The sequence below is a fragment of the Echinococcus granulosus genome (genome assembly GCF_000524195.1).
Source record: "Echinococcus granulosus chromosome Unknown EG_S00036, whole genome shotgun sequence".
Lineage (NCBI taxonomy): Eukaryota > Metazoa > Platyhelminthes > Cestoda > Cyclophyllidea > Taeniidae > Echinococcus > Echinococcus granulosus.
This window is the reverse complement of record NW_020170416.1, coordinates 384,250-411,544: the sequence shown is the minus strand read 5'-3', so window position 1 is coordinate 411,544 and position 27,295 is coordinate 384,250. Positions and strand designations below refer to the sequence as shown.

The following is a 27,295-nucleotide window of genomic DNA, read 5'->3' as shown; positions in this document are numbered from 1 at the left end:
CGCATTGGCCATAAAACAGTTTGCTTTGACCGTCCCTACAAATGGCAATGAGCTGCTCCGTGATCCGAACCACGATAGAGCAGGTGGAAATGCTAACGGAGGAACGTCACTTGCTTTTGATTCCCTTCTCCCTCCCCTTTAGAGGTAGTTAATTGGAGTGAGAAGCCCAGACCGGATATGAGATCTTAAACTTTAAGTGAGGTGATACCAGGCTAATGGATAAAGGGTGAGCCAGAATGGACGTGTTAGATCCTAAACCCAGCACTGCCTAGCCATTTTAAAGGATAAAGTTGGTAGGGTGCTAGACAGCCTGAGTGAAACGCTGAGATATGGAAAATAAACTCTTTTAAAGGAAATCACTCCAAGAGAGACCGGTGAGTCTTAAGATTGCGTGCCAGAATGGCATTCGTATTAGATTGGGAGGCCTCTTCAGTCTCCCAGGACTCAGTCTTCAAAGCTATGGCATAGAGCTCTTTTGATGGTACTACCCATGCTGCTGGACTCCCGGGCCCTTCATGCATCGATGATAAAGCCACTTTTAGGGTCCTATGGCTTCAGGGGTGACGCGGGGTGTTAAATTGGTGGCAGGATTAGTAAACCCACTACAAATAAACAGCAATAATCCAGTTTCATTCAACTGGATGCTACGCCCAAAAGTGCATTGTTGCCGACTGAATTTGGAAGCATTCATAAAAGGAAGTTATTAAAACCGCATCCACTTTTGCAACTGCTCCAACCTTGACAGGGTGCATGGTGGTTACTAAATAAACTAGTCCCACGTCTCCAAGTTGCGAGAATCGGAGAATGAACCAAACGGAGGGCACTGGGAAACGTTAAAAAGATTGAACAAAAATATGACGTTCCATTATGCTGCTAGTACCCCAGAACCCACATCTCTCTGTCGGTAATGGGACAGTGTGCTTAGGGGATGGCTGGAGCAACTTCTAGGGGCAAAAAAACTACGTCTCAACACAAGTCAGATGGGGAATTTCAACAACATCAGAGGCGCCAACTACCAGCGGCAACAACAACAATCAGCCCGACTTAACTTGACTCATGTTTGGGGGGTGGTGGATGGAGGGCAACTATCCAATGGGTGCTCAGTATTAGTCGGTACAACGACAGGCGAGACACATCCGATGATTTGATGGAAAGCTGGATTATCCCCATTGAGGACGAAAACCCCACTGCTTGAGCTGTGAAGGCAGTCCACTAATAATCGGGAAGGAAGATCAGGAAGTGCCTCCAAACCTAAAAGCAGCCATTAGAATGGAGCGCTCCCCTGCCCGGGACAATCGTCTAAAAGAGAAGTAGCAAAAAATTCGGCGCTCTAGGTCATCTCCCAACTATTTTTTAATCAACTTCCGTATTCAAATTCGACTCTTTAGCAGCACAGTTGCCAACCCCCAACAACACGTTTTGAAGTCAGTCGTCATTGTCAGTCAGACTCTTGATGACAGGGACGAGCTGCCCTCTCCACGCCTTCTCTAACACCGTCCTACCAAGTGTTTGCAGTAAACAGCTGTCAAGAGCCTTTCGACGGGTCGCAGCATCCTTCAATTTATCTGAGAAAATAAAAAGGGGCAGTAGTTATTTGTCCTAGCATCATGTATCTGACAAATAGGCGGACCGCGCAGTTTTGGACAGGTGTCGCCACCTTTGAGGTGAATATGGCTAAAGAACCTCTATTGCACAGGGTATTGCATACAGAAAGTCTCCGTCGGCCGGCACGACAGCTCAATGAGTGTGAGGGACAAGGCTCTGCATGAATGAGGTGCAAAGCTCGCAAGTGACCGCAACGCTAGTGTGAAGAGTGGCGAGTGTTTCCAATATCCACCCATCTACAACCACGACCATGAGAAATGACGGAGGAATGGCAGAACGGATTCATGAAGCTGGAGGAATAATGGTTGTAGAAGCTGCACGAAAGCTGATTTTGTGAGTCTGATCCGCCTAAGCCCAAATTTATGACGGCCTCAAGTCGACTGGAGTAGACGTGCAGCTGCGCGGTTGCCGATAGAGGCAAAAAGATCATTGCAGATACCGTCTCAGTACCTAACTAGGTCAATCGAAGCAGATGATGGAATCCACTCAAAAGAATAAAGATGGGGAAGAAGAGAAACTACTACTGCTGGAAAGAATGGTACCAGTTCTAAGGATGGGGGCAACTCAAACCAAGTCATATCAACCTATCAATAGGTGTAACAGAGACCAAAAGGGTAGGAGTGACAAGAGTAGGGTAGTGAACCTATTGCTACCTCTACATCTGACTGAGAGAATGGCCTTTCACCGAAGTAGTTATGCCTGACACCACAAGGACGCGCCCACCCATCCACGCACACACACAATCGTAGAGATACCTGAGGTGAGTTGGTTACATACGTAGCCTGCCCTCTCGCGCCCTGGCCTCCGCCTGTCCATCTACTGTCGCGCCACGCAAGCACGGGTAGCCCGTGGACAGGCAACTAACTAGTCAACCTGCCGACCAATGGGAAATTCGGGGTGCGGACGCACGCACACGTGGACGCACAGGCACAATGAAAGTGATTTTGGCCGGTGGCCAAAATTGCAAGTAAACAGGAGCATATGCACGTGTGTGTTTAGGGGCATGTGCACTGATGTCATCACCATCACTACCCCAAATGGCTTTCATCTCGGCTACCACCGCAAGGTGGGGGAGAGTGCGGTGGGGTATGAGGTGGGGAGAGACGGCAAGGAGGGAGAGTAGAAGAGATGTTAATTTGCGGCATAAACGAAAGTGACGACACGGGACGATGCGGGGCGGTTAAAAAGAGGCTGTTGAGATGGTGGAGAGAAGATTGGCTTTGGCCGAAGGGGGGCAGGGCAGGGCGGGACAGAGGGGGTCACCACGCGCCAAAAATACACTGAGGTGGAAAAAGGAGAAGAGGAAAAGAAGGACGGCGGTGGTCGAATATGGGTGGAAAGGTATTCAGTATAGGCAGAGATTTGTAACATATTAATACAGGAAAAAAGGGACCTAGTTGAATAAAGCTGACTGCAAAGATACACTGGCTTCAAGCAAAATTGTAGACCTCGTTGGAGGCAAAATTTGAGGAAACCGTGAAAAATTTCTCAAGTCTGGCCTCAGATTTACTTATAAAGATTCCATCGCCCAGTCCCCCTTGTCAATGGATGGAAATCAGATTAGGTCACTGACCTACAAAAGGTTACTCCACTAACTTAAAATCAACTTCAGGATGATTGTGAAAGGGGAAATGTTTTTTGATCCAGTTTTGAAAGTTCAGGCAGAAGTTTTGGTTAGGTGGATTGAAGTTAAGTCTCATCGTTACCTTCCAACACTCAGCGGCTTCATGATCAAACTTGCTCTTCACAGTTTGTCGATATCGGAACGGACGCATCTTCTTCCAATCTAATCGAAATACGACGAAGCGAGGTGAGGTGGAGAGAATGGGTGGTTGCAAGGAGTGAAGTGACTTGAAGGAGGGGGGGGGGGGAAGGGAGGTGGAAGGAGAGGAGATGCCAGTTTGTGGCAGAGGCAGTGGCGTTGACTACGACGACACAAGGCGATTGTAAACAGTTAGCTGATGCGAGGAAAGAGTTGAGCTCAGAAAGAATTACTTACGCGCCGACAGTTAACCATTTGAGACTGAGCAAAAAAAGGAGGACCGGTGATGGCTGAAGATCGCTCAGACCAACAATATCAAAATCCGACAAGGACCTATACTTCCTGGTGTCTCCACACGATAATATCCACTTGCTTTGCAAGAAATCCGGACAAAATTGGTCTGCAATCTAATCCCAATTCCATTCACGATTCTAGGATCCACAAAGAAGTCCAAACAGTTGCAGGTGTTGGTATCAATGACTTCAACGAGTCACATGGCGATAAAAATAAATCTTACTTCACTGATGATGGGTCTCCGGTTTCGAGGAAGCACGCCTTTTTCCACTATCACCGAAAGAAGGGAATCCGCTATTCCGAAAAGTGGCTGAATGTGTTTCCTGTTCCCGAGCGAGGAGTAAAATGGGGGAAGGTACTTAAATGGCCATTACTCCCTCTACAATCCACCTCCGCATTCGTGGCGTTGTCATAAAAGACCAGACAGTAGACAATGGGCGGTCAAATCAAAGGCGGGGCTTGGGCAAATAGGAGGTGGAGATGATGCAGATCTGACGCAAGATCCTGATAACTATCAGGATAAAGGAATGAGGAGATACGTCTTCTTTTCCCTAACCAAAATCGGTCTTTCAGTGAATTGATATTTTTTTTTCTAAATGGAGATCCTCCACCAACGCGTTAGAAGAAGTGGAAGCTAACCCAAAATCCTCACGTTTCCATTTAATAAGAAAAAAGACAATGTCTCTTTAGGTACCGTGACTAGATTTTTGAACAAAGGTCTTCTTTGGTGACGAGGCACGGCGTCGCCACCCTCCCTCAAAAGATCCGACTTTCCATTTGACTGCATGAATCAGTCATGAGGAAGCGTCAAAAAATGCGGAGAGTAGGGAGGAGAACAAGCATCTATTCACAGGATTCAGCAAAATCGGTTTTATTGTTATATCTATAGCAACCACCAAATACGGTTAAACCCAAATTGTGAGAGAAAAGTGGTCGAGAAGTGTAAGAGAGTCTTCAAATCAACTCATTTTGAATGCTAGCACAGCAGTAGGTAATAAGGGAAGTAAGAGACTGCATGAGACAGATTGAAAAAGAGTAAACACTTCAGCCAGGAAGCTCTACTTGATACAAAAAGGATGACAACTTGCTCCTACAATAAATCATTTCCACTAAAATAGGTCATGTTGACATTTCAAACAACAGGTGGAATCGACACAACTTCAAAGGTCGCATTCGGCCAGTAAACGCAATAATAACTCGAAATGCCGCATCAACTGGGAGGTTTCAGGAGGGAATCCGGACATCGACTCTGATCCTAACCTACCACCAAGCTATTCCTGCACAGAGTGGCCGAAGAATATTCAGCAAGAAAGACCTCACCTCTGGATGATATTAGAAAGGAAAAGTTTCTCACCTGATAAGGGGTAGGGATAATCGAAATACATTGAATGTTTGTTTAAACCGCTGGTTCGGATTAGCGGGCACTTGAGGGGCTCCGCCTTTGGGCTTCTACTAGGTGAGATAGCCTCCAGGCCATGTCCGTAGCTTCCCCTAACCGTTCCGGTCTCTGACGATACACAGTCTGCCCTTGCATTATGTCCCCTTTCGTCTTCAGAGAAGCCTCGGGGCACTACATTGGTGGCAGCGGGAAGCAAACCCGACCCTAGGAGGCATCTATCCTGACTTCCACTGCTAGGTGATAGACTTTGGCGTGAAGGAAGAAGTGCATATGCTATGGATAGGCAAGTCGGTGACGACCCATGACAGAAGGGTTGAAAATGAAGCCCACCTTCGGTAACTACCCCAGTCTCGTGGTCTGCAGGAAAGCTACTAACAAGTGAAATGACACTAGCCATGAACTATCTGAAAATAGTCCTTACGGAGCTGTAGACCGTACCTGGAAAACGCAATACCTCCTCCACTTCTCTGATAGACGGATGGAGCCCTGATAGATGCGCCCAGGCAGCATTGAAGCGTGAACAAAGCGGCCAGGAGGAATGGACGCAAAACCTTACACCCATGGAACTATGGCAGATCCCGTCTTTTGTTCCATAACTGCTTTCAGGCCGATGTGCCTACGACTAGCGATGGACACGCGTGACGGTCAGCACATTCACTCTTCCCTACAATCCAGTGCCCAAGCAAATCCAGTTAAATTGCCAAGAGGGATTGGTGACATTGCTATCAAGTACCTCCTCAGTTGCATGGAAATCCGACGACCAGCACAATTGGTTCGTGGAGGCTTCTTCTTACAGCACCAATTACGCTGTGGTGGCCGACGCGGAAGGTTGATCAAGGGGAGCGACGGGGGCAACGCTCAAATGAAGAGGGAAGGAGCTATGCTTCGTGGACCTCCGGGCTATGACAATAGCCCCGCAGCCCTTCTATACCCCGGCAAAACATATTCTGCCCCAGTATTACGTCTTCATTCGGCTTCAAGGAAGTCTCGGTGCGCTACATAATAACCTAGGCACTGTTAAATGGATTCATGAGTAAATGAAAACTACAAATTCACACAGAATAAACGGAGTCCACCAACACCTTGTAGATCTTGACCATAAAAAAGTAACCCAGAAGTGTAGGCAGCTGAGAAAGTGGCCGAGATTTCTTGGAACAAAATCGTACGCTTGTATGCGGATTTGCATCCAGTGTGCACCTTCTTTAATTAGCTTCGTCCCTGCGGTAAGCAGAAATGTCAAACTTTTTTAAAAAAGTGCAATTCTAGGCACGAAACGAGGTTAGTTCCAATTATTTGGAGGATTTAAGCGTAGGATACTTCATTCCTATCCTGGCGATAAAGACAAGCAGCTTAGACGATTCTTGGATCCAAATCCAGCAACGCCAATTCTAGCAAACCACGTAGATCAAATTGACACAGCCTACAGGAGTAGATACCAAAGCACCTAACAGAGTCGACAAAGATCAAAAGCCGCCTTTCAGTTGAATGTGGTGATACAAAAAAAATTAGCCGCACATTAACGCAAAAACTGACATACCCTAATGACAGGATGAAGTCATCAGATAAAAGTCCACGCCAGAGAGTTGATGATAGGTACAGTAACGAGAAAAATGCCGAGAGGTGGCACGATTGTGTACACAGGTGTAGTTAAAATGTACCATTCCCGTTATTGTTTGATAAAACGGGAAATGCACCAATCAAAAGCCGAGGAATCCTCACTGACTCATCTGCCCTGCACGCGCGTCGTATCAGCCAGAACACACGCGCGAGGCGGTTACTAAATTTGCCCAAGTACTGCTTATCGGACACGCGGAATCATGACTTACCCGCCCTCACTCCTCTCCCTTCAACAGTGAGAAGGTGTATTAAGAAGGAACTTTCTTTTTACAAAGGATCTATGGTTGAAAAGATTCTTTTTTTTTCGCTCCTGAAAACTATTTACACGGAGTTGATTGGTCATCGATGAAGAAAAAGGTGAATCTTGTCATCCCGGACAGATAGTCACCAATCAATTGGTAAGTTGGAAGACGAATTCAACACCTTCAAAATGTCAGATATTAGTCACTCCAAGGGTATCGTTTTCCTGATTCACACGGACCCGCTAAACTCCTCTCGGTGAGTGAACCGATATTGGGTGATGTGCAAGGGTCTCTCCTGTGTTCACGTCTGAAAAGATAAGCCCTCATGAAACCACTTCCTTTGTGAAGTCCCAGGAGGCCTTATGGGCCACTGTATGAGCACAAAAAGGTCACTTTTCAAGTATAAAAATTAGCTAAGTAGTTTTAGGACATCCTTTCGACATCGGGCTAGATGATATGATTCCATCGTGAAAATTTTGCCTCAGAGATCGATTCAAGGGAGGGTCAGGTCTTCTTTAAAACCGATTTTGTGCAGGTAGTGACCCGGGGACGTACTTGACTGGGATTTGAGGCTGTCATGAAACAGGACAGATGTGGACCCAGCATTCAATGGTTACTTTTCTCCATTTTCCAAAACAGCTATGGAGCCGGACACCCAGAGCATCCTTACTTTGACATACCCAATAGCTTGACCATGTTCAAACCCTATCCCTCTTGCGGAAAAACTGATCCACGATAGATTCAAAACCATCTCAACTCCACAGTGTGACAATGCATACTAGATGGGAATAGCAGTCGGCCTACTCAAACAACGCCAGCTACTACTCCTCCCTCTCAGCTTTCCATTATTTTGATAACCCTTTCAAGCATTCGTGTCCTTAATCACTTCCGTGGCCCTTTCTTCAACTCTTACAGTCGTGGATGAAGCCGACTCTTCTAGAAGGAATTTAATCACCATAATGTCCAGCTAATGAAGAAGAAGATTAATTTAGGCCCCCATGAGGCGCATTAGGGGACGCTGTCCCTCACTCTTTGGTTCAATTCATGTAACACGGGTTGCGCGACAAGTGTCAAGGTGACATCTCATGCCAAGCCAAAAGGGCATCTGGTTGACGCGATGGAGGTAGCCCCATGGGAAGCTCACACACAATCAACTGCCAACTCTCCTTTTCTAACGGAATGGAAAGACTTTTTTGATAGACCTCCGTGATCAGACTACTTCTGAAAGGGGAAGGGGAAGGTCTATGGAAACCCCATCAATTTTGTATTCGATCACAGAATCCACCCAACTGAAGAAGGGACATGACTATTGTCAATCGCAAGGCTCTTCCTCTATTTTCAAAACCTACCCCAGACGCATCTTCAAACCGCACGAATTGAGTGGGCCAACACACTTACCAGGCCTGACACCCACTCCACATAAGACCTGTCAAAGTGGTCGGATGAGACAGGAGGTACTGTTCAACAGGTCAAAAAATGCCCCCATCTATCAATAGTGTGACCGGTGAAGTCCCTCCACAGACTACTTTCATCACTACTACCACCACCACTACATTATATGGATTGTTTTGAAAATCAAATTAAAGGGATCGGAGGAGCTGGATGGTTAAGGAGAAAGAGAACTCAGTTCCAGGGGTTGCCTGCCAATCCTACTCTTGCGAAAGTCCTTCAACAATGCGTAAAAGCATCAACGAATGGCCAAAATGAGACTCACCCTGAGCTGTTTCACTGTCACGAATCATGAAGGTGCCAGGAGTGTTGCTGTTCAACAAAAGAAGACGTTCAGAGTCCTTCCGCGAGATCTTCGGTATGTACCACCTGGAGAAGAACAAAGGAGTGAAATCAGCCGGATTTGGCTCCGTTTGTGGATTTGGATCAGGGATCGGATGACTGACAGATCGGTAGGTACTATCATGAAGGCGTGTTAGTTTGAAGGAAGGCTAGAGAATTTAGAAACACCACGACAGCTTCCTTTCTAATTCCACAATATCTAGTTGATGTCTTGAAGACGATTTTACAGAAAAGTATAGAGCATTGAGGAAGGATGAAAGAGGAAATGAAACGAGGATACAAGAAGTTTGAGGACAGGAAATGACCCAGCGGAATTTAACGAAAATAAAAACAGGAGTGATTGAAGAATTTTGCGAGGGCCCTTGAAACAAGAACGTGATTCTCGCAATGTAACTTTGTAACATCTTGAAGTTATCAGAACTCCGCCCAGAAAAATGAGGAACCACGTTGTTTTAAGTGGAAAAAAATTCCATCTACATCTAACAAAGCCATTTCATGAGAGTTCGAGAATGCTTCTACGATGTTGCCAATGGGAGGCTGTTGGATAGGCCGATGGACCTAGAACTACCTGAACAAAGATGTGATTTGGCAAGCTCTAAGATACATCTAAAACAGGAATAAAGACCTCTGAACTTCAATTGTGCATCTACAGAAGTGACAAGTACTACGACCCGGATTGGAAAAGAGCTCCTCTGCCCGAAGCTGCAAAGAAGACGCCAATTGTGGAGTGCAGGCCTCCCATGAAAGCAAAAGTTTAAAACTTGAATGCGCTAAGACAGGACACGGTGGATTGAGACGGAGAAAACGAGCCAGAACCAAACAGCTAACGAGTCGATGGAAAAGCTTAAAGGTGGTCTCAATACTGGTGTGACGCAGGCAGAGCACCTCAGATGTCTAGTGAACTCCACCAACGGGCACGGGGAATGAAGAAGCGCAAACATGAGTCCCAAGAACGGGAGATGTTTCAGTAGGACCGAATGCAAAGATTTCCATCTGTCCACGCTTGAACTCTTGACAACCACAAACTTGGCAAAGTTGGAAGCAGATAACTACCCAATTAACCGACAGGGAGGTACGAACATTTGCTGCCAACATTCAACACTCATTTGTCAAGAAACTAAAAAAAGCATGGAAGCTCAGCCTTCAGAAGTGGGGTCAATAACTCCATTGTTTTATCCCCAATTTTAACATCGAATAGAACACCCCAATAATAATTATGGGGCCACGCCCAGAAGGATCATTCTAGGTATGGGGGATACAGGCTTGAACATGTCATTTGACCTGGAAGTCTAAACGACTTATAGACCCAATGGAGAGCAAGATATCTATCTTCTGGATTTACCCCCTAGAATGTGTCTGACGAGAAGAAAAAAGGGAAAAACAAATGAGATAGATTTTCTTGACTTACTCTTCGGCCTCAAGAGAACCCGCCACAGCAATGTAGGAGGATGGAACGTAACCCTTCTCGGAGGTTCTGCAGTGTTCCACGAACCACCACTCGGCGTCACTGAAGGGATAACAACAAACTCACTCAAGAGACAACGAAATGTTGTCAACTACGCTTTAAGAAGCACGATTGTCCAACTTTGGGAAGGAAGAAAGCAAGGAAGAGGAAGGAAGGGGGGAACTACCTACCTCTGGGGGATTTGGATGTTCCCAATAATTAGTTTCCATCATTTCTGATGGAATTATTTCCTTACCTAACAATCAGAATATTTCACAACAAAAATGCAGATTCTTACGACATTTCAACAACATTTTGGCCTGAGAAAAAAAGCAACTTCTAGTGTGTGCCATTAGAACTTCAGGAGCTCAAACGATCATTCTATAATTTTTTGGCACAATCTAAATAGCGAATGCCATTGAGCATCCAATTTCAGCGTTAATTCGAAACACGGAGGAGGTTTCTGCCATGAGAGCTGGGTACAAAAACTTCCTACCCAGTTTCTCCCTTGGGTAGTTTTTAAGGGAATAGGATCATAAAACATCCCAAAAATTAGGAATTTAATGCCGAATCGCTCTACGTGGGTGATCACCTCACAGACAGGAGAGGTAGCAGACAAAGGGCGGCAGGAGGTGGGGTGACCCAACTATGCACCTTAGAAGTGAAAAATGCAATTTTTTTTCTGACGCAATTTTGATTACCAAGCGACCGTCCAGAAGAGTCGTAATGTGTCCAGAGAAATGATAGCCCACTAACTGTGATCCAAAAAGCAACAGTTAAAACGCCTACGATCATCCGCTTTCCATTCAAGATTGAGTGAAATTGCCAATCCAGTTTTATCTTGCCGCAGAGAGCCCTGAAAAGTTGTCCATAAACCAATGTCCCAAAGCTCTAATAGACGACACTTTGAAAACAACCTGCACCTTTTCCGCAGAGTTGGGAGTTGCTGAGTTTTGCGCTGAGTTGCGGATCACCAGTGTTCCATAAAGACCAGCTGGATCCTGTCACGGTTCAGAAGGCATTTCAACACCAACTTATTTTGAGAAAGAGCTACCTGCTGAAAGCGTTTTAAAAGCGCTCAAGGTTAAAACGATCCACCCCAAACTGTCAAATGAAACCACCAGCGATACTTTCAATTATAAAACGTTTTTAACCACCAACTCATCTCTATCGCGTTCAATCCCCATTTGTTGTTGTGTAAAAGGTCAGGTCATTAGGCATGAACCGTCCGATCTTTTCTCCAAGATAAATGGTCATTTCTACATTAAAATGGTTTCCGCCACCGGCCAACGATGCTGTAGACGCAGTGTGAATAAACAGAAAGGAAGACAAAGACAACCCAGTTTTACCTCTTAGAAACCTAAGCGCCAAATTTATGTCCTACGCGACCTCAGTTACAAGGAAACTGTTGTGAACAAGGAGCGGAATTAAGATGCCTCTAAACCAAAGTTTTACATTCCAAACAAATTACTTCTAATCAGAAAATTAAGGCTGTTGAAATGTGACAAATTACAATGCTTTTTAGGAAAAAAGGTAAAAAGCATTATAAAACTTGCCACCGAAAAGTGTGGTATGTTCTCCGCATCTTTTGGAGCCACAGTTGCATCGTTTGATGACGCTCTTAACGTCTAATTCTTCGCCACCACTGTAACAGTACTACTATTTGCAGATCTATCATGTTAAGCAACAAATATGGAAAAATTTCAGGAAAAAATTGGTGAATAAACTGTTGCTCTAAACATTTATTAAAAAAACTCGTCACCAACAGGGTAGGGAGGAAAAAGCAAATAAAAATTGGCGTCTGATGTTTTAGGTTAACTAAAGATAAGAGTGAACCACCGTCCAGATCGAAAGGTAAACACTGTTGAAATAGTCCGCGATGTTTGTAGGAAGAAAACAAAGCAGACAACAGACCTACCAAGTAGATGTTTACCGCAGTGACCACAGCGGTACCCATGAAATTGAAGTGTGTTGTCTAGACCCATCTTATCAAGCTATTACCAGAGGTCTAAACCTACAGACCCCCAGCACTGCCCTTATGATATTTTTCCGATTCACATTGTTCAAGTTTGAAAATACTTCGGTAAACTTATGAAGAAAACAGAACCCTCAACCACAACTGGAGTTTTTCATACTTTCAACCTGTTGGAAAAAACGCCGCAGTACAATGAAAATAGTGCAACGACTTGTCTTCTCTTATTCTTAATGAAACTGTAAATATCAGCATATGTCGCATCTAGCAGATAGGCCTTCGATAATAATGAAAATACAGCTTTTTGCAGACCCACATTCTACATAATGAGTAAGCCAACATGTTCCAAGAAGATATAGCAAAATTTGAGGTACTTTACAGTGTAGAAACTAACCTGTCATTAAGAGTTAGCATAGAGTCTCCCTTCCTCAACGAGATCTCTTCATCTGTCCTCGCATTGTAGTCAAAAATTGCAACCAGACGATTCGACAACTCGGAAGGATTAGATTGCGGATCAGCAAACGGATGTCGCGCCGCGCTGCGCGTATCAATCGATGCGCCGATGCTTGCTCGGTGAAACCGTTCGGTTACATCGTCCCGCGGCGTACGCGGAGAATTACGGAATTCAACGCTGCGCTTGAAGTGCGACTCTGATTCTAAATTACGAGTGGTCATGGCTGGGGAGTAGGGAATGGAGTTTTTAGGCGTACCACCGTTGCCATTAGCACGGGGTAAGGAGTGAGAACGGGAACTGTGACTGGAGAGCAGGCTACTAGGGACGCGTTGCGCAATAGAGACGAGAGGGGGATGAAATTGGGGACAGGCAGAAGAAACACAAGGTGCGCAGGTCACAGCTACAGGCCGGTTGGAAGAAAAGGCAATGGGTGAGTCATGGGAGGGGAAGATGTTCACTTTATCCCTAGAATCCGCGTGGTAACCCGTGAAGACTTGACGGGATTTGGGGGGAGGTGTGCTAGTGAAACTGAAGGGATAAGGCTCATTGTCCACGATATTGGAGATGGGTTCCAAGCACAAGGTGTCAGGTGATCCGTTGGGAAGGTTACCCGAGAGAGGTCGGGGAGGTAGGGGACGTTCGGTGTGGGGGGTGATCGGGTGGTGTTCTTCCGCTCCCATGGTTCTCTGGCACTTATTCATGCAGTTGCCCATGTCTTGAGTCAGGCAACATTTGTGAAAGAAGAAAAGGAGTAAAAATAGCTAGTGAATGAGGAACAAAATCCCAGTAAGAGCCAGCATGAACCCAACCCACACGCGCAAAGTGCCGCCGCTACCGTCGAAAACGCTCCAACAAAGAAGAGACTTAAAACAATTTTTCAAGGTTATCAAGCACATTTTAAAACATCACATTATACTCCAAAATTAAAGAGATTAGTTGTGCTTTTGTTAAACAATTCACTGCACACAATATATACTAGTGATATTATTGGTGGATGGATGGTAGCATCGAAAGCTTTTATTTAACTGCAGCCACAAGTAAAATTACTTGGATCTAATCCTCTTAAATGGCTAAGATGGGGTGTTTTGGTTACTATTGCAAAAAAGTTGGGATTATTTGCAACTGTTTTTAAAACATGGCATTGAAATAGGTCATACGTTACATTCGCATTTGCCGTAAGGTTCAGCACACACTGGGAACCCCAGATGATCACAATCGGACTATTTTAATTCTGTTTAATTCTGTTTAATTCTGGCTGGATTTGCACCTTAATAAGTAATGCCACAAGTATTTTTCGACCACAGCACCACAGATCATTTCTATTTTTTTTTGGATTACTTTGTTGAATAAACCCATCAATGGAAGCCAATTTTGCACCACGAGAGGCCAATTACTCGGAATGGTTTAATAATTCTAATTTAGTGCTGCCTTGTGACCGTGTATCTACTTTAAGTTATTGCCTAGATCTCGTGTGACGGTTGTGGATCTGGGAATGGACCATTGTCTATATCCGTGGGATCCTTCATCCAGAATTAGAAAAGTTTAACTTATAACAATTTTTAAATGACCACAAAATTAGGAGTTCTATGATGTACAGCAGGATAAACTCGAATATTGCACCATCACAATTCCAGACCCAAATAACGGTAGGAAAGTAATACATTATTTTCACTTGGCCAGTTTTCATATGGAATGCCCGAATAAATGGTCCGGTAAGAGGGGTAGACATTAAAAGCCAATCTGCTTTAGCCCGATTCCCCTTACGAAGGAGGAAGGTTCATATTGGCCATCAGATTTCCTGAAGATTTTCCTCGGAGCCCACCTGCAGTAATTTTCGAGACCTCAATTTTCCATCCAAATATCACAGAATATGGAGAGATTTGCCTTGACATACTGCGAAATGGTTGGACTCCTCGAATTACTATAGCGAAGAGTAGGTTTTGGGTTCCAAGTGTGAGTTCACCTTTCCTAGTAGTCCTGTCTATTCTTTCACTGATGGCCTTTCCTATGGCTGAGAACGCAGTAAATCCACAGATTGCAATTATGATGGAAAACTCAAGAACAAAATTTGAGACAATGGCTCGGGAGTGGACCATTAGGTATGCGTGGTTCGCGGAGAGCCGTCCAGAGCAATCAACTCCTTCTGCCTCAGCAAATTCGGAGAAGGGAAAAAAGAGTAAAGAGAGCAAGAAAAGTGGGTCGGACAATAAAAGCAAGGGATTTAAGGTTTCCAAAAAGGACAAAAAATAATGTGCCGCTGTTTGTAGCTTTTGGATAAACCTCCATGGCTGTGGGGAGGGATATCCATTTGACCAAAATACTCAGTTCTTTTATATTAAGAATCTATTAAGCTTGTGGAAAAATAGACTTATTTTTGCTTTGCTTTCTCCCCTTTACCCAAGTCAGTAAGAAAAGAGACCTGGATGCGGAAAGATTTTATTTGGGTTCAAGGGGATGACAACCTAGGGTTTTTGAGTTTTATTCGCAAAGGTTAAAGATGAACATTATTTAATGCATTTAAATTGGGTTTTTGTGCTCACAGACGTGGGTCAGTCGTGCCACAGTATCATAGACCATGGATGACTCGTGCGTGATCAAACGATCGAAGTACAGCAACGACTCAGGTACTAGCCGCCTGCATATCAGTCCTCCGTAACGGAGTGTAAGCTCTGTCTACGATCCATAGCAGCAGCTCCACTTGCACTGGCATTGCCAAATGGTGTTGGGTTTGTGTACACTTCTGCTGCAATAATTAAAATTTGGGAATTGTTGCGCGATGGATTGAGCTTGGCAACTTACAGTAATTATTTCTGTCAGAAAAGATAATTGTTAAACAGGAGAAACCAGAAAATCATTTATTCTATGAAAACTGTGGTTTAAAAGATGAAAAGATGCAATTTTACGCTAAAAAACCTGGCCAGCAATAATACATTATTAAGTACTTTCTTAATAAGGCTTCCTCAAATCCTCAGAATCTCTTGCTTGGATGCTTATGATGGAGAAGGTGGTGAATATCGATATCGCTTATAGGAACCAATCAAAACTGAAGAAGTGGCAATGGGATTGGTGCATTTTGAGAGGGCATTTCATTGGCAGAACAGTTTTGCGATATGATAAATGGAATCCAATAGCATGAGTGATTATCGGTTTATTGGTCGTTGGTGGGTGTTGGAGTTGGGTGTTTCTTCTTTGTCTCCATTTTGATAAAGTTACCGCCTTCGGATCAATTGTAATATATAGCTTTATGGGTATACTTCCTTGGCGAGAGGAGGTCAGAAAGTATTAACCTCATGGCCCATCAAACCGAAAACATCAACCCCTAAGGAATAAACGAATAGCCGTGACAACTGTACCCCTTTTATTAACGCAACCCGTACAACCGTCTGCGCATTCCAAGGGCATGAAGACTACAGGGAGGGGGCGGAGACAGTAACACGGAGCCTGTTACGCAATCAGCACTATCTACTACTTGGTGGAATAATCCTGACAATTGGTGTTTATTTTATGGCTTATTTACTAGCTGCGAGAATCAGGCTAAAGCCAATATGTAAGTATAAGGTGAAAGGAACCATCGGTGAGAAAAGTGGACCCTGTTTGCCCTGTGGAGACGCCTGCCAAATCACTCTTGACCTTCAGGCAAATCACATAAATGGCGCTCCACTAAAATGTGATTCCCACCTTACTCTTTGGTATGTTATTGTCTGTCTCTGACATTCGCTTATGTATGCATCTAACACACATTGCACGTTTCCTCGTATGACAAAAAATTTCAAATTATACTGTAAATGGATTTAGTTTACTCGTAGGTACATCTGCAGTCCATGTCATGTAGTGCACCATAATGCTCGCCTGCCTTTACTGACCCCAGGTCAGTCGAGGAGAGAAATGAGTTGGTTCCAACACCAAATGCAGGGCACAGCTGTAAAAACCACGAAATTTTATCTTTCTACTGTAAAATATGACTGTTTTTTACCGCATAAGACCAAAATGACGGTATTAAAACCCGGTATCGAAAGGGGTGGCACCTGCAGAAAGACATGAGTTGTAATAATGTAATATTTTGGGGAACTTTTAGGATTAAATGGCTTCAGAGTGGTAGGACCACCTGGACTTCCTGGTGAACTGGGAGTGGTACAAGTGCAGAGGTCAGTTGTCCATTCTTCACCTCCTCCTCATCATCGCTGCCTGTCGTCTGTTTAACGTCATTCTGAAGTTGCTTCGCCTCGCCTGCCGTGAAGCCATGTTTGGCGCAGTGATGACCCATGTTCTGCCCGAAGACATTGACAGCGGGTTGTGAGAAATTACCCCTCATACTTTTCTCACCTACCCCCTTCCAATGACTGTCTTAGACGCCGCCTACCACCTTCATGACCGTGCTTTTGTCGACACTATCGTAGGAGTTGTTGTCTATGCCGTCGTGGCAACCGTCCTCAGCATGGATCTCATTGGTTTATGCCTCATAGGTCTGAAGCGGTTTGGTTTCTTTGCTGCAGGTGAAATACCTTTTATTCGCTCAGGCGCTCTTCCTCTACGCCTCCTTCATTGTCGCCGTACTCCCTCTAGCCATGCTGGCACTGTTCGATGATGTTCCACTATCTAGCTCTTGGCGAATCCCTACTCAATGATGATATAACTACCATACTCTATGAAATCGTCCAACAATTTCTCGATTCTAGAGGCGTCCCGTTAGGGCTATATGAATCTGCCTTGGGGTCTTCTTCACCATCAATCTTAGCGCCATTCTAGTGCGTGTTGTGCTGGGAGTCCTAGCCTACTTAGTCACCAAACATCGGACGTATTTTGAAGCTGTTTTTCTTCCCAGTATCACCTACATGTCCCACATACCCAGCGACATCTTGGAGTGGTCCGGACCGGTTGCCCTGATTACCTGTGCCATGTTTCAAGATGCCTACGCATTCCATAATTTGGAGGTCGATGATCGTCATACGCATAGCTACAACACTCGTCAGCTAGGCGGGATATCTAAAGGTATCATCTTCCTTACCTTTAGGATCAAATTACTTGAAAAGCAGCTCTATTGGCACGTGTTTTTCAATCTCTGGTCCCTACTTACTTGCTTGGTGGTTCGTGCCCTTGTGGTGAGTCTCTACATAAATCTCTTCTACCTGAATATCACTGAAATAAGCCCGACGGAGAGACTTATCCTAGCCTATGGCGAGTTAAGTGGAGCTGTGGCTCTTTCCCTCGTTACAGTGGTGGACGGACAGAAGGTCAAACAACGTGTCTACGACACCCTGGTTACCTCAGCTCTCTTCACGATGCTCTTAACTGTTGGAGTGATGGGTTTAACAAAGCAACCTCTTGTAAAAATCCTCCACGTCAAATTAGCCCTTCGCAAAACTCAGCGAGGGAATGATTGACGAGATCGCAGTGGGTGTGGTAGTGATCATCGGTTGCCATGGACGCAATTCCTTTTGAGCCCGTTTTGTATGCTTGGACGAGGGATTGCTAAGGTCTACGGGGGGATGGCACTGATTCTCCATCTATCCTCTCTTCAATCGCCTTATAAAACTGCATCAATAATGCGCAATCTGCCTGCCACCTACCAGCTATCTCACTTTAAAGAGATAAATATGGAACGCGAAGCAACCAGAGTGGAGGTGCAGGAGATGACTCAGTTCTCTGCAGCCCATTTCTTCGTTGTTGGAATTAGGTTATGGTTATGGCAGAGTGCCACACAGAAGTTTGCAGAGATTCAGTTTATTTGTGAGATACCGAAATTTCTGACGGATAAGAAAGTCCAGGTTCTAAAGATGGCTTCTCAGCTGATGGAGGCCACACTTTCCGACGAGAATGCGGAGGCGAGGTTGCAGGAGAAAGTCGGGATGGAGATTGAGAAGGCGAGGAAGGAAGGAGTAGGGGTGAGGTTAGTGGGTCACACTGTGTGTGGCTCCGTGTGGATACTTTATTTGTAATGTGAAATTTGACTTTTTTCAGAAAAAACCACTCAATTCAATCTCTTGTCATTTTTTTCTCAAGTTTCTGCAGAGCGTTGAATCGTTCCTTTTAAGTAAATTCCTTAATTATTTAACTTTCAGTGTGCTGATATCATTATTAAATTTAAGTTAAAAATGTGGCAAAGCTAAATACTTCGCCTTGTTACCCTGGCAACGGCGCTTGCATGACCGATTCGAAAGTCACGCCGTAATGGGTAAGAAAAATCGATCGGATACTGATTTGTTGCCCGCGTAAGTAAAGCAAACATGTGGAAAACGATCAGTCGATTAAATCGACAAATTTGCTGACTCATCACCAACACCTGTGGGGAAGCTTTCTGGATCATTTTAAGGTGCGGTGAACTTGAAACCACTAGGCAACAATCTGCCTAAATTTATTTTTTACTCTGTGGAACCTGAAACAGTGATGCCTTTCCGCTGCCTACGAATTGTGTTGATTTGAGGTAGCTTGACGAAATTCGGTGCATAAACCACAAAGACAATAGCTTCTCCTTATCATGCATGAAGGCAAAAAAAATGGCGCTACACGATTGCATACCTTGATCTGCCGGTAAAATTGGCAAAAAATGATGGCTGACGATATCAATGACCTCGAAGATATGCTATTTGCATCCTCCAGAATACTTACCACTCCCTCATTTGAAATGTTCGAGCGATTGCTCAGCACTCTTAACCGTTCAAAACGGTTTCGATCTCTTGCAAAAAACACTAAATGTACAAAACATAGTGCATTCTAACAGTCGATCACTTCCATTTCATCATCCTTCAACGGAGGCTATTGTGGAGCTAATACGCCCCCCTTCCTCGAAATGAAAATCCTCGTACACGCTATTTTAGAAGGGAAATTATATCGAGAGGAACTCAATACATGCTGCAGGGATGAATGAATTCCTTAGTTGTGTACTTACATAAGTTGGTAATCCAACTTCTGCTCCAATGCATGAAAGTCATTGAAGATGATTTTATCCATGAGGAGCATATCTTGCAGAAATGACTACCTGATACGCATAAACAAGTTAACCAACACATATTTGGCCTTCCTCTGAGGTTTCCCACCAAGTACTCTCCAACTGACGGAGCCTCCGGCGTATCACCATCCGCGATTTTCACTTGGTCCAAACTAAGCCCCGCATAGGGATAAACAGAAAACACTTTTGTGCTTATAAATCCACTTTTAATTTCACGCATGTATTTACACGAAGTGAAAGCCTATTCGGGCCTTGACTAATTTTAATGGCGGTGGAGGCCGTGGTAGAGGCGGAGATTAAGGCGGTGGTGGTGATGACGGAGCTGAAGGAGGTTGATGTGACTGTCTAGGTTGTGGTTTCACAGCCTCCTCGCCTTCCTCCTCCATCTTCCTCCTTTTAAATCTTAAAGAGGGTCGACGGTTTGCGTCCTGTCTCTTCGCTTGATGTTGGTGCTGCAGCTGTTGTTGCAGTTTTTGCGTTGGTGGAGTCGTCTGAGTTCTCGCCTGCTCCGTCGTCTGGGTTATAGTTAAAGGCTTTTTCACTCTTTTATCTCCTCCTGGCTCATTCCGTCGTGGTAAGCGCGGAGACGCTCCACCCGGCGTTGTTAACTCCATCAATTCACGCCTCTTCTCATCAATCATATGCTGGTAGTCGTACATTGACACCCCCGGATAGCGGCTGCCGCGACGCAACGCTGACCTCCGTAGTTGTCGCAGGGCTTCCACCTTATCCGCCAATCGTTGAGCATGGTACGCCGCCTTCACCGAAGTCGGTAACTCCTCCATAATCAAATCCGCTCGCTTCGGATCTAACGAGGCCTGATGCAGCACCAGTGCCATGTCTTCATACACTTTAATAATTTTTTGATTGCGAAACTCTGGTGTGTTTTGAAGCACTAACCGAATGTACTTCTCATCAACGCGTTGGAACCAGGTGCGTAGACGGTTCCGCCCCATATGACCAGTGACAGCCTCCACACCCGAGTTCAACTCGTCGATCATTCGTTCGTTGAGTTCTCGCATCAGGCTGATCGTCTTCTTGCTAGCCAGCTTCACTCGAAGTAGTCTTACCAATGGTTTCATAGTTGGACCCATGAGAGCGACAGTGAAGAGAATGGTGAAGAGAGTTGCGGTGGTAAGGGTGGCGTGAACCCCTCTTTGTCCCCTATCAACCAGTTTTGGATCAACCATGTAGACAAGGGAGAGGGCTACCGCTCCTCTTAGTCCCCCATAAGCGAGGACAAACTGTTCTGTGATGGAGATTTGCACGTAATTGACATCCCATCGGTTTAGACACCAGGTGAGAGCGTAGACCACCATTGCACGAACCACGAGACATACAATTAGTTGATAAAGGATGAAGGAAGTGTGCCAGTGAAGCTTGCCTGAAGTGACGTGCACTCCGATTAGCAGGAAGGTCACGCTTTCGCAGAGGTCTGCTAACATCCTTGCCATGGCTCGACACGTGCCCTTGTCTGCGTCACTGAGATTGTGGAAGGCGTAGCTACTTTGAATCATTCCTGAGGTGATCATTGCTACCAGACCCGACCATCCGAGCACATCACTCAGGAGGTAGGCAGCATAGTTGGCGGCAAAGAGGTAAACAATCTCCAAATGAGTCTGAATCCTAGTCATGAGACAGGAGATGACTCCAAACACCAGACCGACTAGAATTCCACCTGCGTTGATGATAAAGAAGGCAGCAATTCCAATGAGTATGTCACGTGCAGTGACATCATCTCGACCTAGAAAGTTGACCACAATTTTGTAGAGCACTACAGTAACCGCGTCGTTAAGAAGGGACTCTCCCAACACCAAAAAGTAGAGGTTTGGATCAACACCAATTTCATGGAATACCATCAACACGGCGACGGGATCCACCGCCACGATTAGTGAAGCGTAGAGCATAAGCACTTGAGTGCCAAAAACGAGACCCTCGGCCTTGAATATACCGGCAATTTCGGCACCCGCCAGAAGGCAACCGATGATGATCATGTTCAAGACGGTGGCGCAGAGAGCGTAAACAATGATGGCACCGATGCAATCCCCGAAGGCTCGATTGTAGAGGTTGTAGGAGGCGTCAAAGACGCAAAAAGGCAGGAGAATCATAAAGAAGAGCGTGGGAGTGAGAGCCCACAAACAACAATGAGGGCTGTGGAGGGACTTGAGGAGCCAACCGATGCCGACTCCCACACAGATTGCAACGAGGGACTCGGGCACTGCGGTGGTGATGAGGCGACGGATGACCATGTTGAAGACACGCAGAAGCAGAACGGTGGTGATGATGAGAAGAACGGAGATGTAGTGCACAGCATGCCGCGGTTGCCAGGCCGCCAAGAGGGAGAGGGAGTAGGGAGGACGAAAGGCGTTCAGTGTAGTAGCTAATGGAGGTGGAAAAGCGATTGGAAAAACGATGGAAATGTCGACCCCAGTAAAATCGGAAATTGTAATTTTACAGATACAGGAGGGTACGATAGTGACAGGTTTATCCTAACTTTTGAGTGCGGTAAAGGTCTCCAATACGACTCGACTTCTGCATTCCGGATTCCAGCCCACCTGATGGTAGTCCGTTCGAGGTGTTCCAGGAGACGAATTTTTGACAGCCCTCTCGGGCACTTTCATTAACCCTAAAATCTCTGCTGGCAGGGTGACCGAGACAAAGAAGTGAATCAGTGAGCAGAAAGGAGCACTTCATGAAGCCTCAACTACCTCGAAAATCTAGACTGCTGACAAGGTCACTAGTGAGGAAACTAACAAGTTGGTTGAGTGAGACAGGACGAAACTTTCACCATCAACAAGGAGAAAAATTTGGGGCTTAAAACAGACCCAAACCCACCATTTTCAAGGAAGTAGTTGTGTTCACTCCAAGGCGATTCCTCTAGAGGATTGTAAAAAAGAGTGGTGGCCGTAGTCGCGAAGACCTCTGCATCGGCTGTGGTGAAGTTGTCGGTCACATTCACATCCACCTCCATTGCTGGTGGCTTCAGCACCCCAGACGCCACGCAATTTCACAACACGCGGCGGCCGACACGACGCTCCAGTCCCGCCTAATCGATTTGATGTCGGCGTGCAGACCTCACGAACCTCGAGCCCTGACGTTCCAGACTTCTCTTCGAAAGGTTCTTTGTTTATCTTACCTACAAAAAAGTTCTTACCGCCAGTTTTTTGTTCTACAGTGACAGCGTTGTTCTGCCGAGGGACAAGTGATCTACTGTCATCTTCGCCTTTTCTGTTGAATCCGTCGGTTGGCTACCCCATCGCCGTAGGTAAGTGACACCGCCCTCAGTGTCACGCAGGTGACATCCGCCCGCCAATTTTCGATGAATGACTGCATTAAATCGTGTCATTCTCAAATTGTGCGAACCTTTAGATGCGAAATTTTCCAAAAGATTAAAGACGATTTACTGTCAAGCGCATCCAACTTGCCTAATGGGCTATGCTTCCATCACCTTACATCGCGGCGGTTCAGTGGGAGTTGAGGACGCCTTCCTTGGGATCTGTGGTCAGCCAAGCCTCGGATTAAGACATTACCTGCGGTCATGACTGTCTTTTTTCATACAGCCTGGGTGATCCAGAGGCGTATGGCTAAAATACTTCATAGCATCCTCAAAATATGGTTCCGCCTCTCTCCGCATTTGGATCTCATGGACTGACATACACAAGGCATCGTTGAGAAAGCTACCAGCAGGCATATTCACAGCGCTATGGATCTTGTAAAGAATGGTGACCACCTGGAAAGGCGAAGTGAGTCCCTTCGGGTAACGCAATTAGAGATTTAGGCGAGTGTCCCTCCTCAAAATAGCTCTCATTGTTGTAGCTCACGCCGCTAGCAGGTAGATTTTTATCCCAAGCCCACGCCACCGTTTTGACTTGTACCGTTTTCCGAGGTAGCTCAGGTCCTTCAGATTCATCATGCCGAAAAGCTAGAGGGAAAGTTAAGCAAGTACTGGGGCCGCACTGCGACCGAATGAGCTGGTGGCGCCCTCCCCCTTCCCTGTCACACTATTCTTCAAACTTTAAATCGACTCATAGACAATGATTCTACGGAGATCCACCTTCGACGTGTACTTTACCCACAACACGCAGCGCATATCAAAACAATATTAATCCCTCCTTCGATCACTTCACGTGATGTAAACTCTGCAGCCGTCTCGACCGTAAGGCAACAACTCCGGTTTGTCTGATAGAAAGTCACAAGTCGGGGCCAGGTGGCGCCAGATACTACCCTTCCCACTTTCAGTTTCTAAGGGAGGTATTAAGTATGAATAATTCCCAACGTCCCTACCAAGTAGGTGTTGTAACAATAAGAATAGCGGAACTTATTTCTACGAAGAATTTGCATATACCACTGACAAAATTACCGGTGTCTTTGATTCATGCCAAAAGTTGTTCATCAACCATCAACATAAGGAAAAGGAAAGAGAGGAGGGGAGTAGCATTCAACTGACCAGACTAGAGGCACCTGGATAGTAGCATTGAATACGACGATCCACCACACGAAAGAGGAACTTTGTAGGTTTGATAGGCCTGTCCTCGTTATGTTCCTGATTCTTCTGAGAAATTATCAGCTGCAAACAGGCAGAAGAAAGTGACACCGACAACGACTACAGACGGCATTTAACAGTGGTACTGCTGGCAGTCAAAACACCCCACCTGCCCTTCAATGGAATCTGAGTAGCGGTTGTCGAAGGTTGTCACGTCCAAGCAAAATTCGGCTCGTCTACGAGCTAAATGAAGGAGAAAATCATCGCTATCAAAGTCAACGTGGCCACGGTAACCGACGACGAGACAATGAAGGTTGGAAACGAGGAGGGAGCCTAAAAGTCTATTCGACGGCACGTTGAGATCAGTAAGAGCAGCTAGGTCGTCAAGGAAAACGAAGATTTTTCTTCCTTTTCCAGCAGAATCGATGAAGTTTGTAACCTAGGTGATAAAAAAGTAGGTCTGCACAAAATCTCATCCGCCTTTTCGGGGACCTTAGCAGCTTTACAACTAAAACATGACAAATGCACAAGTTAAGAAAGACAACCAACACGTTTTTGTAAGTAGTTGTAGAGATGTTCACCACTTTCCGTTACGGATGAATCGAGGAAGCTATCTGTCAGGTCGAGAGTGCAAATTTTGTGCTGACCTGCAGAGCGATGGAGGGGGGAGGTGAGGTGAGCCATGTATTGCTTTGCCGGTCGTACAGCAGCTATCAGGAGGCTTGAAGTGGCTTGCCCACCATAAGCAGGACCACTCAGGAGGCTGGGAATGGTGGCAAGAAAAATATCTTCTTGGGCACCACCAAAACCCACACTTGAGATACAAATAAAAAATGGAAGGGAACGTTCCTTTGGTATGTCTATCTGCTGCGAGAGAAGGGTGCAGAAATCCCCCGCCTGAAAAAAACGAGAGCAATCCTAGAGATGGATGCGTTGTGGGGGAGGAACATTCTTCAGCTACAGGCTCAATGAAGCCGATAATGAAGGCAGGAAAAACAGCGAGTCAATATGGGGGATATCAATGTCAAAATGCAACTATCATCACGGCTTCGGCCATACATTTGAACGCCGATATATAAGAAACTCTGAATCTAAAGAGGCTAAACTCAGAGTACTGCTACTTAACTAAAATCAATTTTCGGAGAGTTAGTCATTTCGGAGATACATTTACCACCCATCTAGCAAGTGAGAAAAGGGCTCAAAACCACGCGTACTACCCTAAGAGTAAATGCCGATGCAATAACAATGAAGTGCAGAACAAATCGCAACGCCGTAGCCTATGAACCCAGTAAATTTTTCCGCAAAAACTGCACCCTAATGTACGGCGTTTGACAGGATAGGCATCCAGTCGAATGCAATTACCAGCATAGAAATTCGAGCAAAGTTGTAGTTAAAAAACCGGAGACCTATCAGTACTACGCACAGGAGGAATTAGATATATGCTGCGATTGATATGCGTAAAAAAAATCTAGAGAAAAATAAGAACCGGTATCAGAACATGTATTTAACAAAGCAGTACAAAATAAGTCAAAAATGAGAGCGCAGCATCACAAACTACTTCTTCTTTCCACCAAGTAGGTCATTTATGTATTCCCGGAGCTTGTTATACATTTCCGTTGGTTCGCATACAGGCGTTATCTGCAGAAGGACAAAAGGAGTAAACTGGTGCAGGGTGACCCAAATACCTTATATTTGTCCTGGTAATAGGCCCCAGAGTAGAACCCAGCACAGAAGCCTAGCACCAACCTCAGCATTTCTGCCTGAAATTGATCGATCAAGTACATGGATTAAACTCGATTTTATTAACCAAAAAATGGAAAGAAAACGTTCGCTAGAAACTAGTGAATACATCTATGAAGGCATTGTATAAACCACATTTTCGGTAGCCCGAATTCAGTGGAACCCATATCATGATGACTAGACACTGCAAATAGCCATCAAAACATCTTGCTAAACAGGACAAATTACACAATAAGCATTCGCCTTAAGCAAAAAAAGCACCCACCTAGGAAACACCACCACAGACAATATTTAGAAAAACATAAGGCGCGGTGGGTTTGTAGAAACTTTAAACACAGTCTCAGTAAGTTATGCAAGTAATGTAAAGCGGAGGACTATTTATGATCAAAAGGCACAAAAAGCAAGAAAAATTTAATGTCGTGGGCTAGATGAACAAGTAGATTAAAGTGTACTCAAAAGAAACCTCGGAAGCATTAGGTAATGCACACACCTTTTGGTAAAAAATTAAACATTCCCGGAATTTTTTAGGTTTGAGTTAAAAAAACATTAAATGAAACAAAACTCACGCAGAAGGAACATTATTATTAAAAGAAATACCTTCGAATGTAGGCCGTGACGCGTAGGTCTCCACTTCCCTGTTCCTAGTGCTTTTAGAACAGTTCCGTTGATTTAATTTTGGCCTATTTATTAGAAGAAAATGCATTAAGAAAACAAGTACAAAGTTTAGGGAGGGGAGGAAGCGCATTAGCACTCGGGCTTGGGAGGCGACCACTCTATCGCCAGATTCCGATTGCAACCTTACCTCCTTTCTTAAAGGTAAAATAAAACAGTATAAGTGTGGAGCGAGACTCCTCGGTCTCCGCTTCCCGATTCCTAGCGTTCCTAGACAAGCCCGGTTGGTTTACTTTGGACATCTTTATTAAAGACGACAAGATGTACAGGGAAAATACAATATTCAAGAAGGAGGGGAGCCGCAGTCGCTAGGTAAGGGAGAGGGCGATCCAGTTACCAGGTTCGAATTTTCTGCTTCCCTCCTCCCTGAAAGGCACATTAAAACAACATAAGTATTACATAAGGGTTGCACAAATTATATTTACTTACTTTATTGAGGCATGGTCAATTTTACAAAAGAAACGGATTTATTAGTTGAAAGGTGTGGGGATATTTTGTGGGCGATTCTATCACATTCAGTGTTTTTTTTCAAACTTTTAGCTTGAGATCATTTGACCGAGATGATTGGGCATTCCAAAACATCTTGCATATAAAAGGTACAAGAAAGTCTTGCGGATTAGCAAGATTGTGGAAGTACATCAAAGTTCGTTTTCATCTCGAGGATCTGCGACATGCGCTCAGCCACGTAACTAGTGTAGACTGGCTTCTAGTTGCCTACAAGTTATTAGAACGAATACGCGTCCCATGACAGTGCTTCATACCTTAGACGTTCTTGCTTTAGTGCTTTAGGCAGTTGATGTTCCCTATTGACTCCTATGTTATGTATTTACAAATTAAACACTGTACTGCACATGTAGACTGATTATAATATTGT

At 45.0% G+C, this 27,295-nt stretch overlaps 4 protein-coding genes across 4 annotated transcripts in view; 1 reads left to right on the top strand and 3 right to left on the bottom strand. All coding sequences in view use genetic code 11, as the record gives it.

Annotated features, from left to right (window-relative positions):
- Window positions 1-13,260, bottom strand: part of EGR_05161 (Tyrosine-protein kinase transforming protein Src) — a gene marked incomplete at both ends in the record, with an annotated part of 17,391 nt that extends 4,131 nt beyond the window's left edge. Inside the window, 4 exons of the mRNA XM_024494410.1 lie at window positions 3,312-3,391; window positions 8,634-8,737; window positions 10,119-10,217; window positions 12,521-13,260. Coding sequence (XP_024351196.1) covers window positions 3,312-3,391; window positions 8,634-8,737; window positions 10,119-10,217; window positions 12,521-13,260 — 1,023 coding nt within the window. The remainder of the gene's footprint in view (window positions 1-3,311; window positions 3,392-8,633; window positions 8,738-10,118; window positions 10,218-12,520) is intronic.
- An 812-nt stretch (window positions 13,261-14,072) lies between these two features.
- EGR_05160 (Ubiquitin-conjugating enzyme E2) lies at window positions 14,073-17,961 on the top strand (the record flags this gene model as incomplete). The annotated part of the gene is made up of 7 exons (XM_024494409.1): window positions 14,073-14,120; window positions 14,160-14,226; window positions 14,261-14,292; window positions 14,330-14,774; window positions 16,930-17,073; window positions 17,181-17,292; window positions 17,316-17,961. The coding sequence occupies 7 exons, from the start codon at window positions 14,073-14,075 to the stop codon at window positions 17,959-17,961; spliced, it is 1,494 nt and encodes a 497-aa protein (XP_024351195.1).
- A 1,861-nt stretch (window positions 17,962-19,822) lies between these two features.
- Window positions 19,823-22,497, bottom strand: EGR_05159 (Sodium/hydrogen exchanger 3; the record flags this gene model as incomplete). The annotated part of the gene is made up of 2 exons (XM_024494408.1): window positions 19,823-21,906; window positions 22,362-22,497. The coding sequence occupies 2 exons, from the start codon at window positions 22,495-22,497 to the stop codon at window positions 19,823-19,825; spliced, it is 2,220 nt and encodes a 739-aa protein (XP_024351194.1).
- Window positions 22,498-23,343: 846 nt separating this feature from the next.
- On the bottom strand, window positions 23,344-27,094 carry EGR_05158 (hypothetical protein; the record flags this gene model as incomplete). Its single annotated transcript, XM_024494407.1, has 7 exons — window positions 23,344-23,448; window positions 23,974-24,093; window positions 24,179-24,448; window positions 24,559-24,823; window positions 25,568-25,647; window positions 25,695-25,769; window positions 27,059-27,094. 7 exons carry the CDS (start codon window positions 27,092-27,094, stop codon window positions 23,344-23,346), a joined length of 951 nt encoding a protein of 316 aa, XP_024351193.1.
- Window positions 27,095-27,295: the final 201 nt, after the last annotated feature.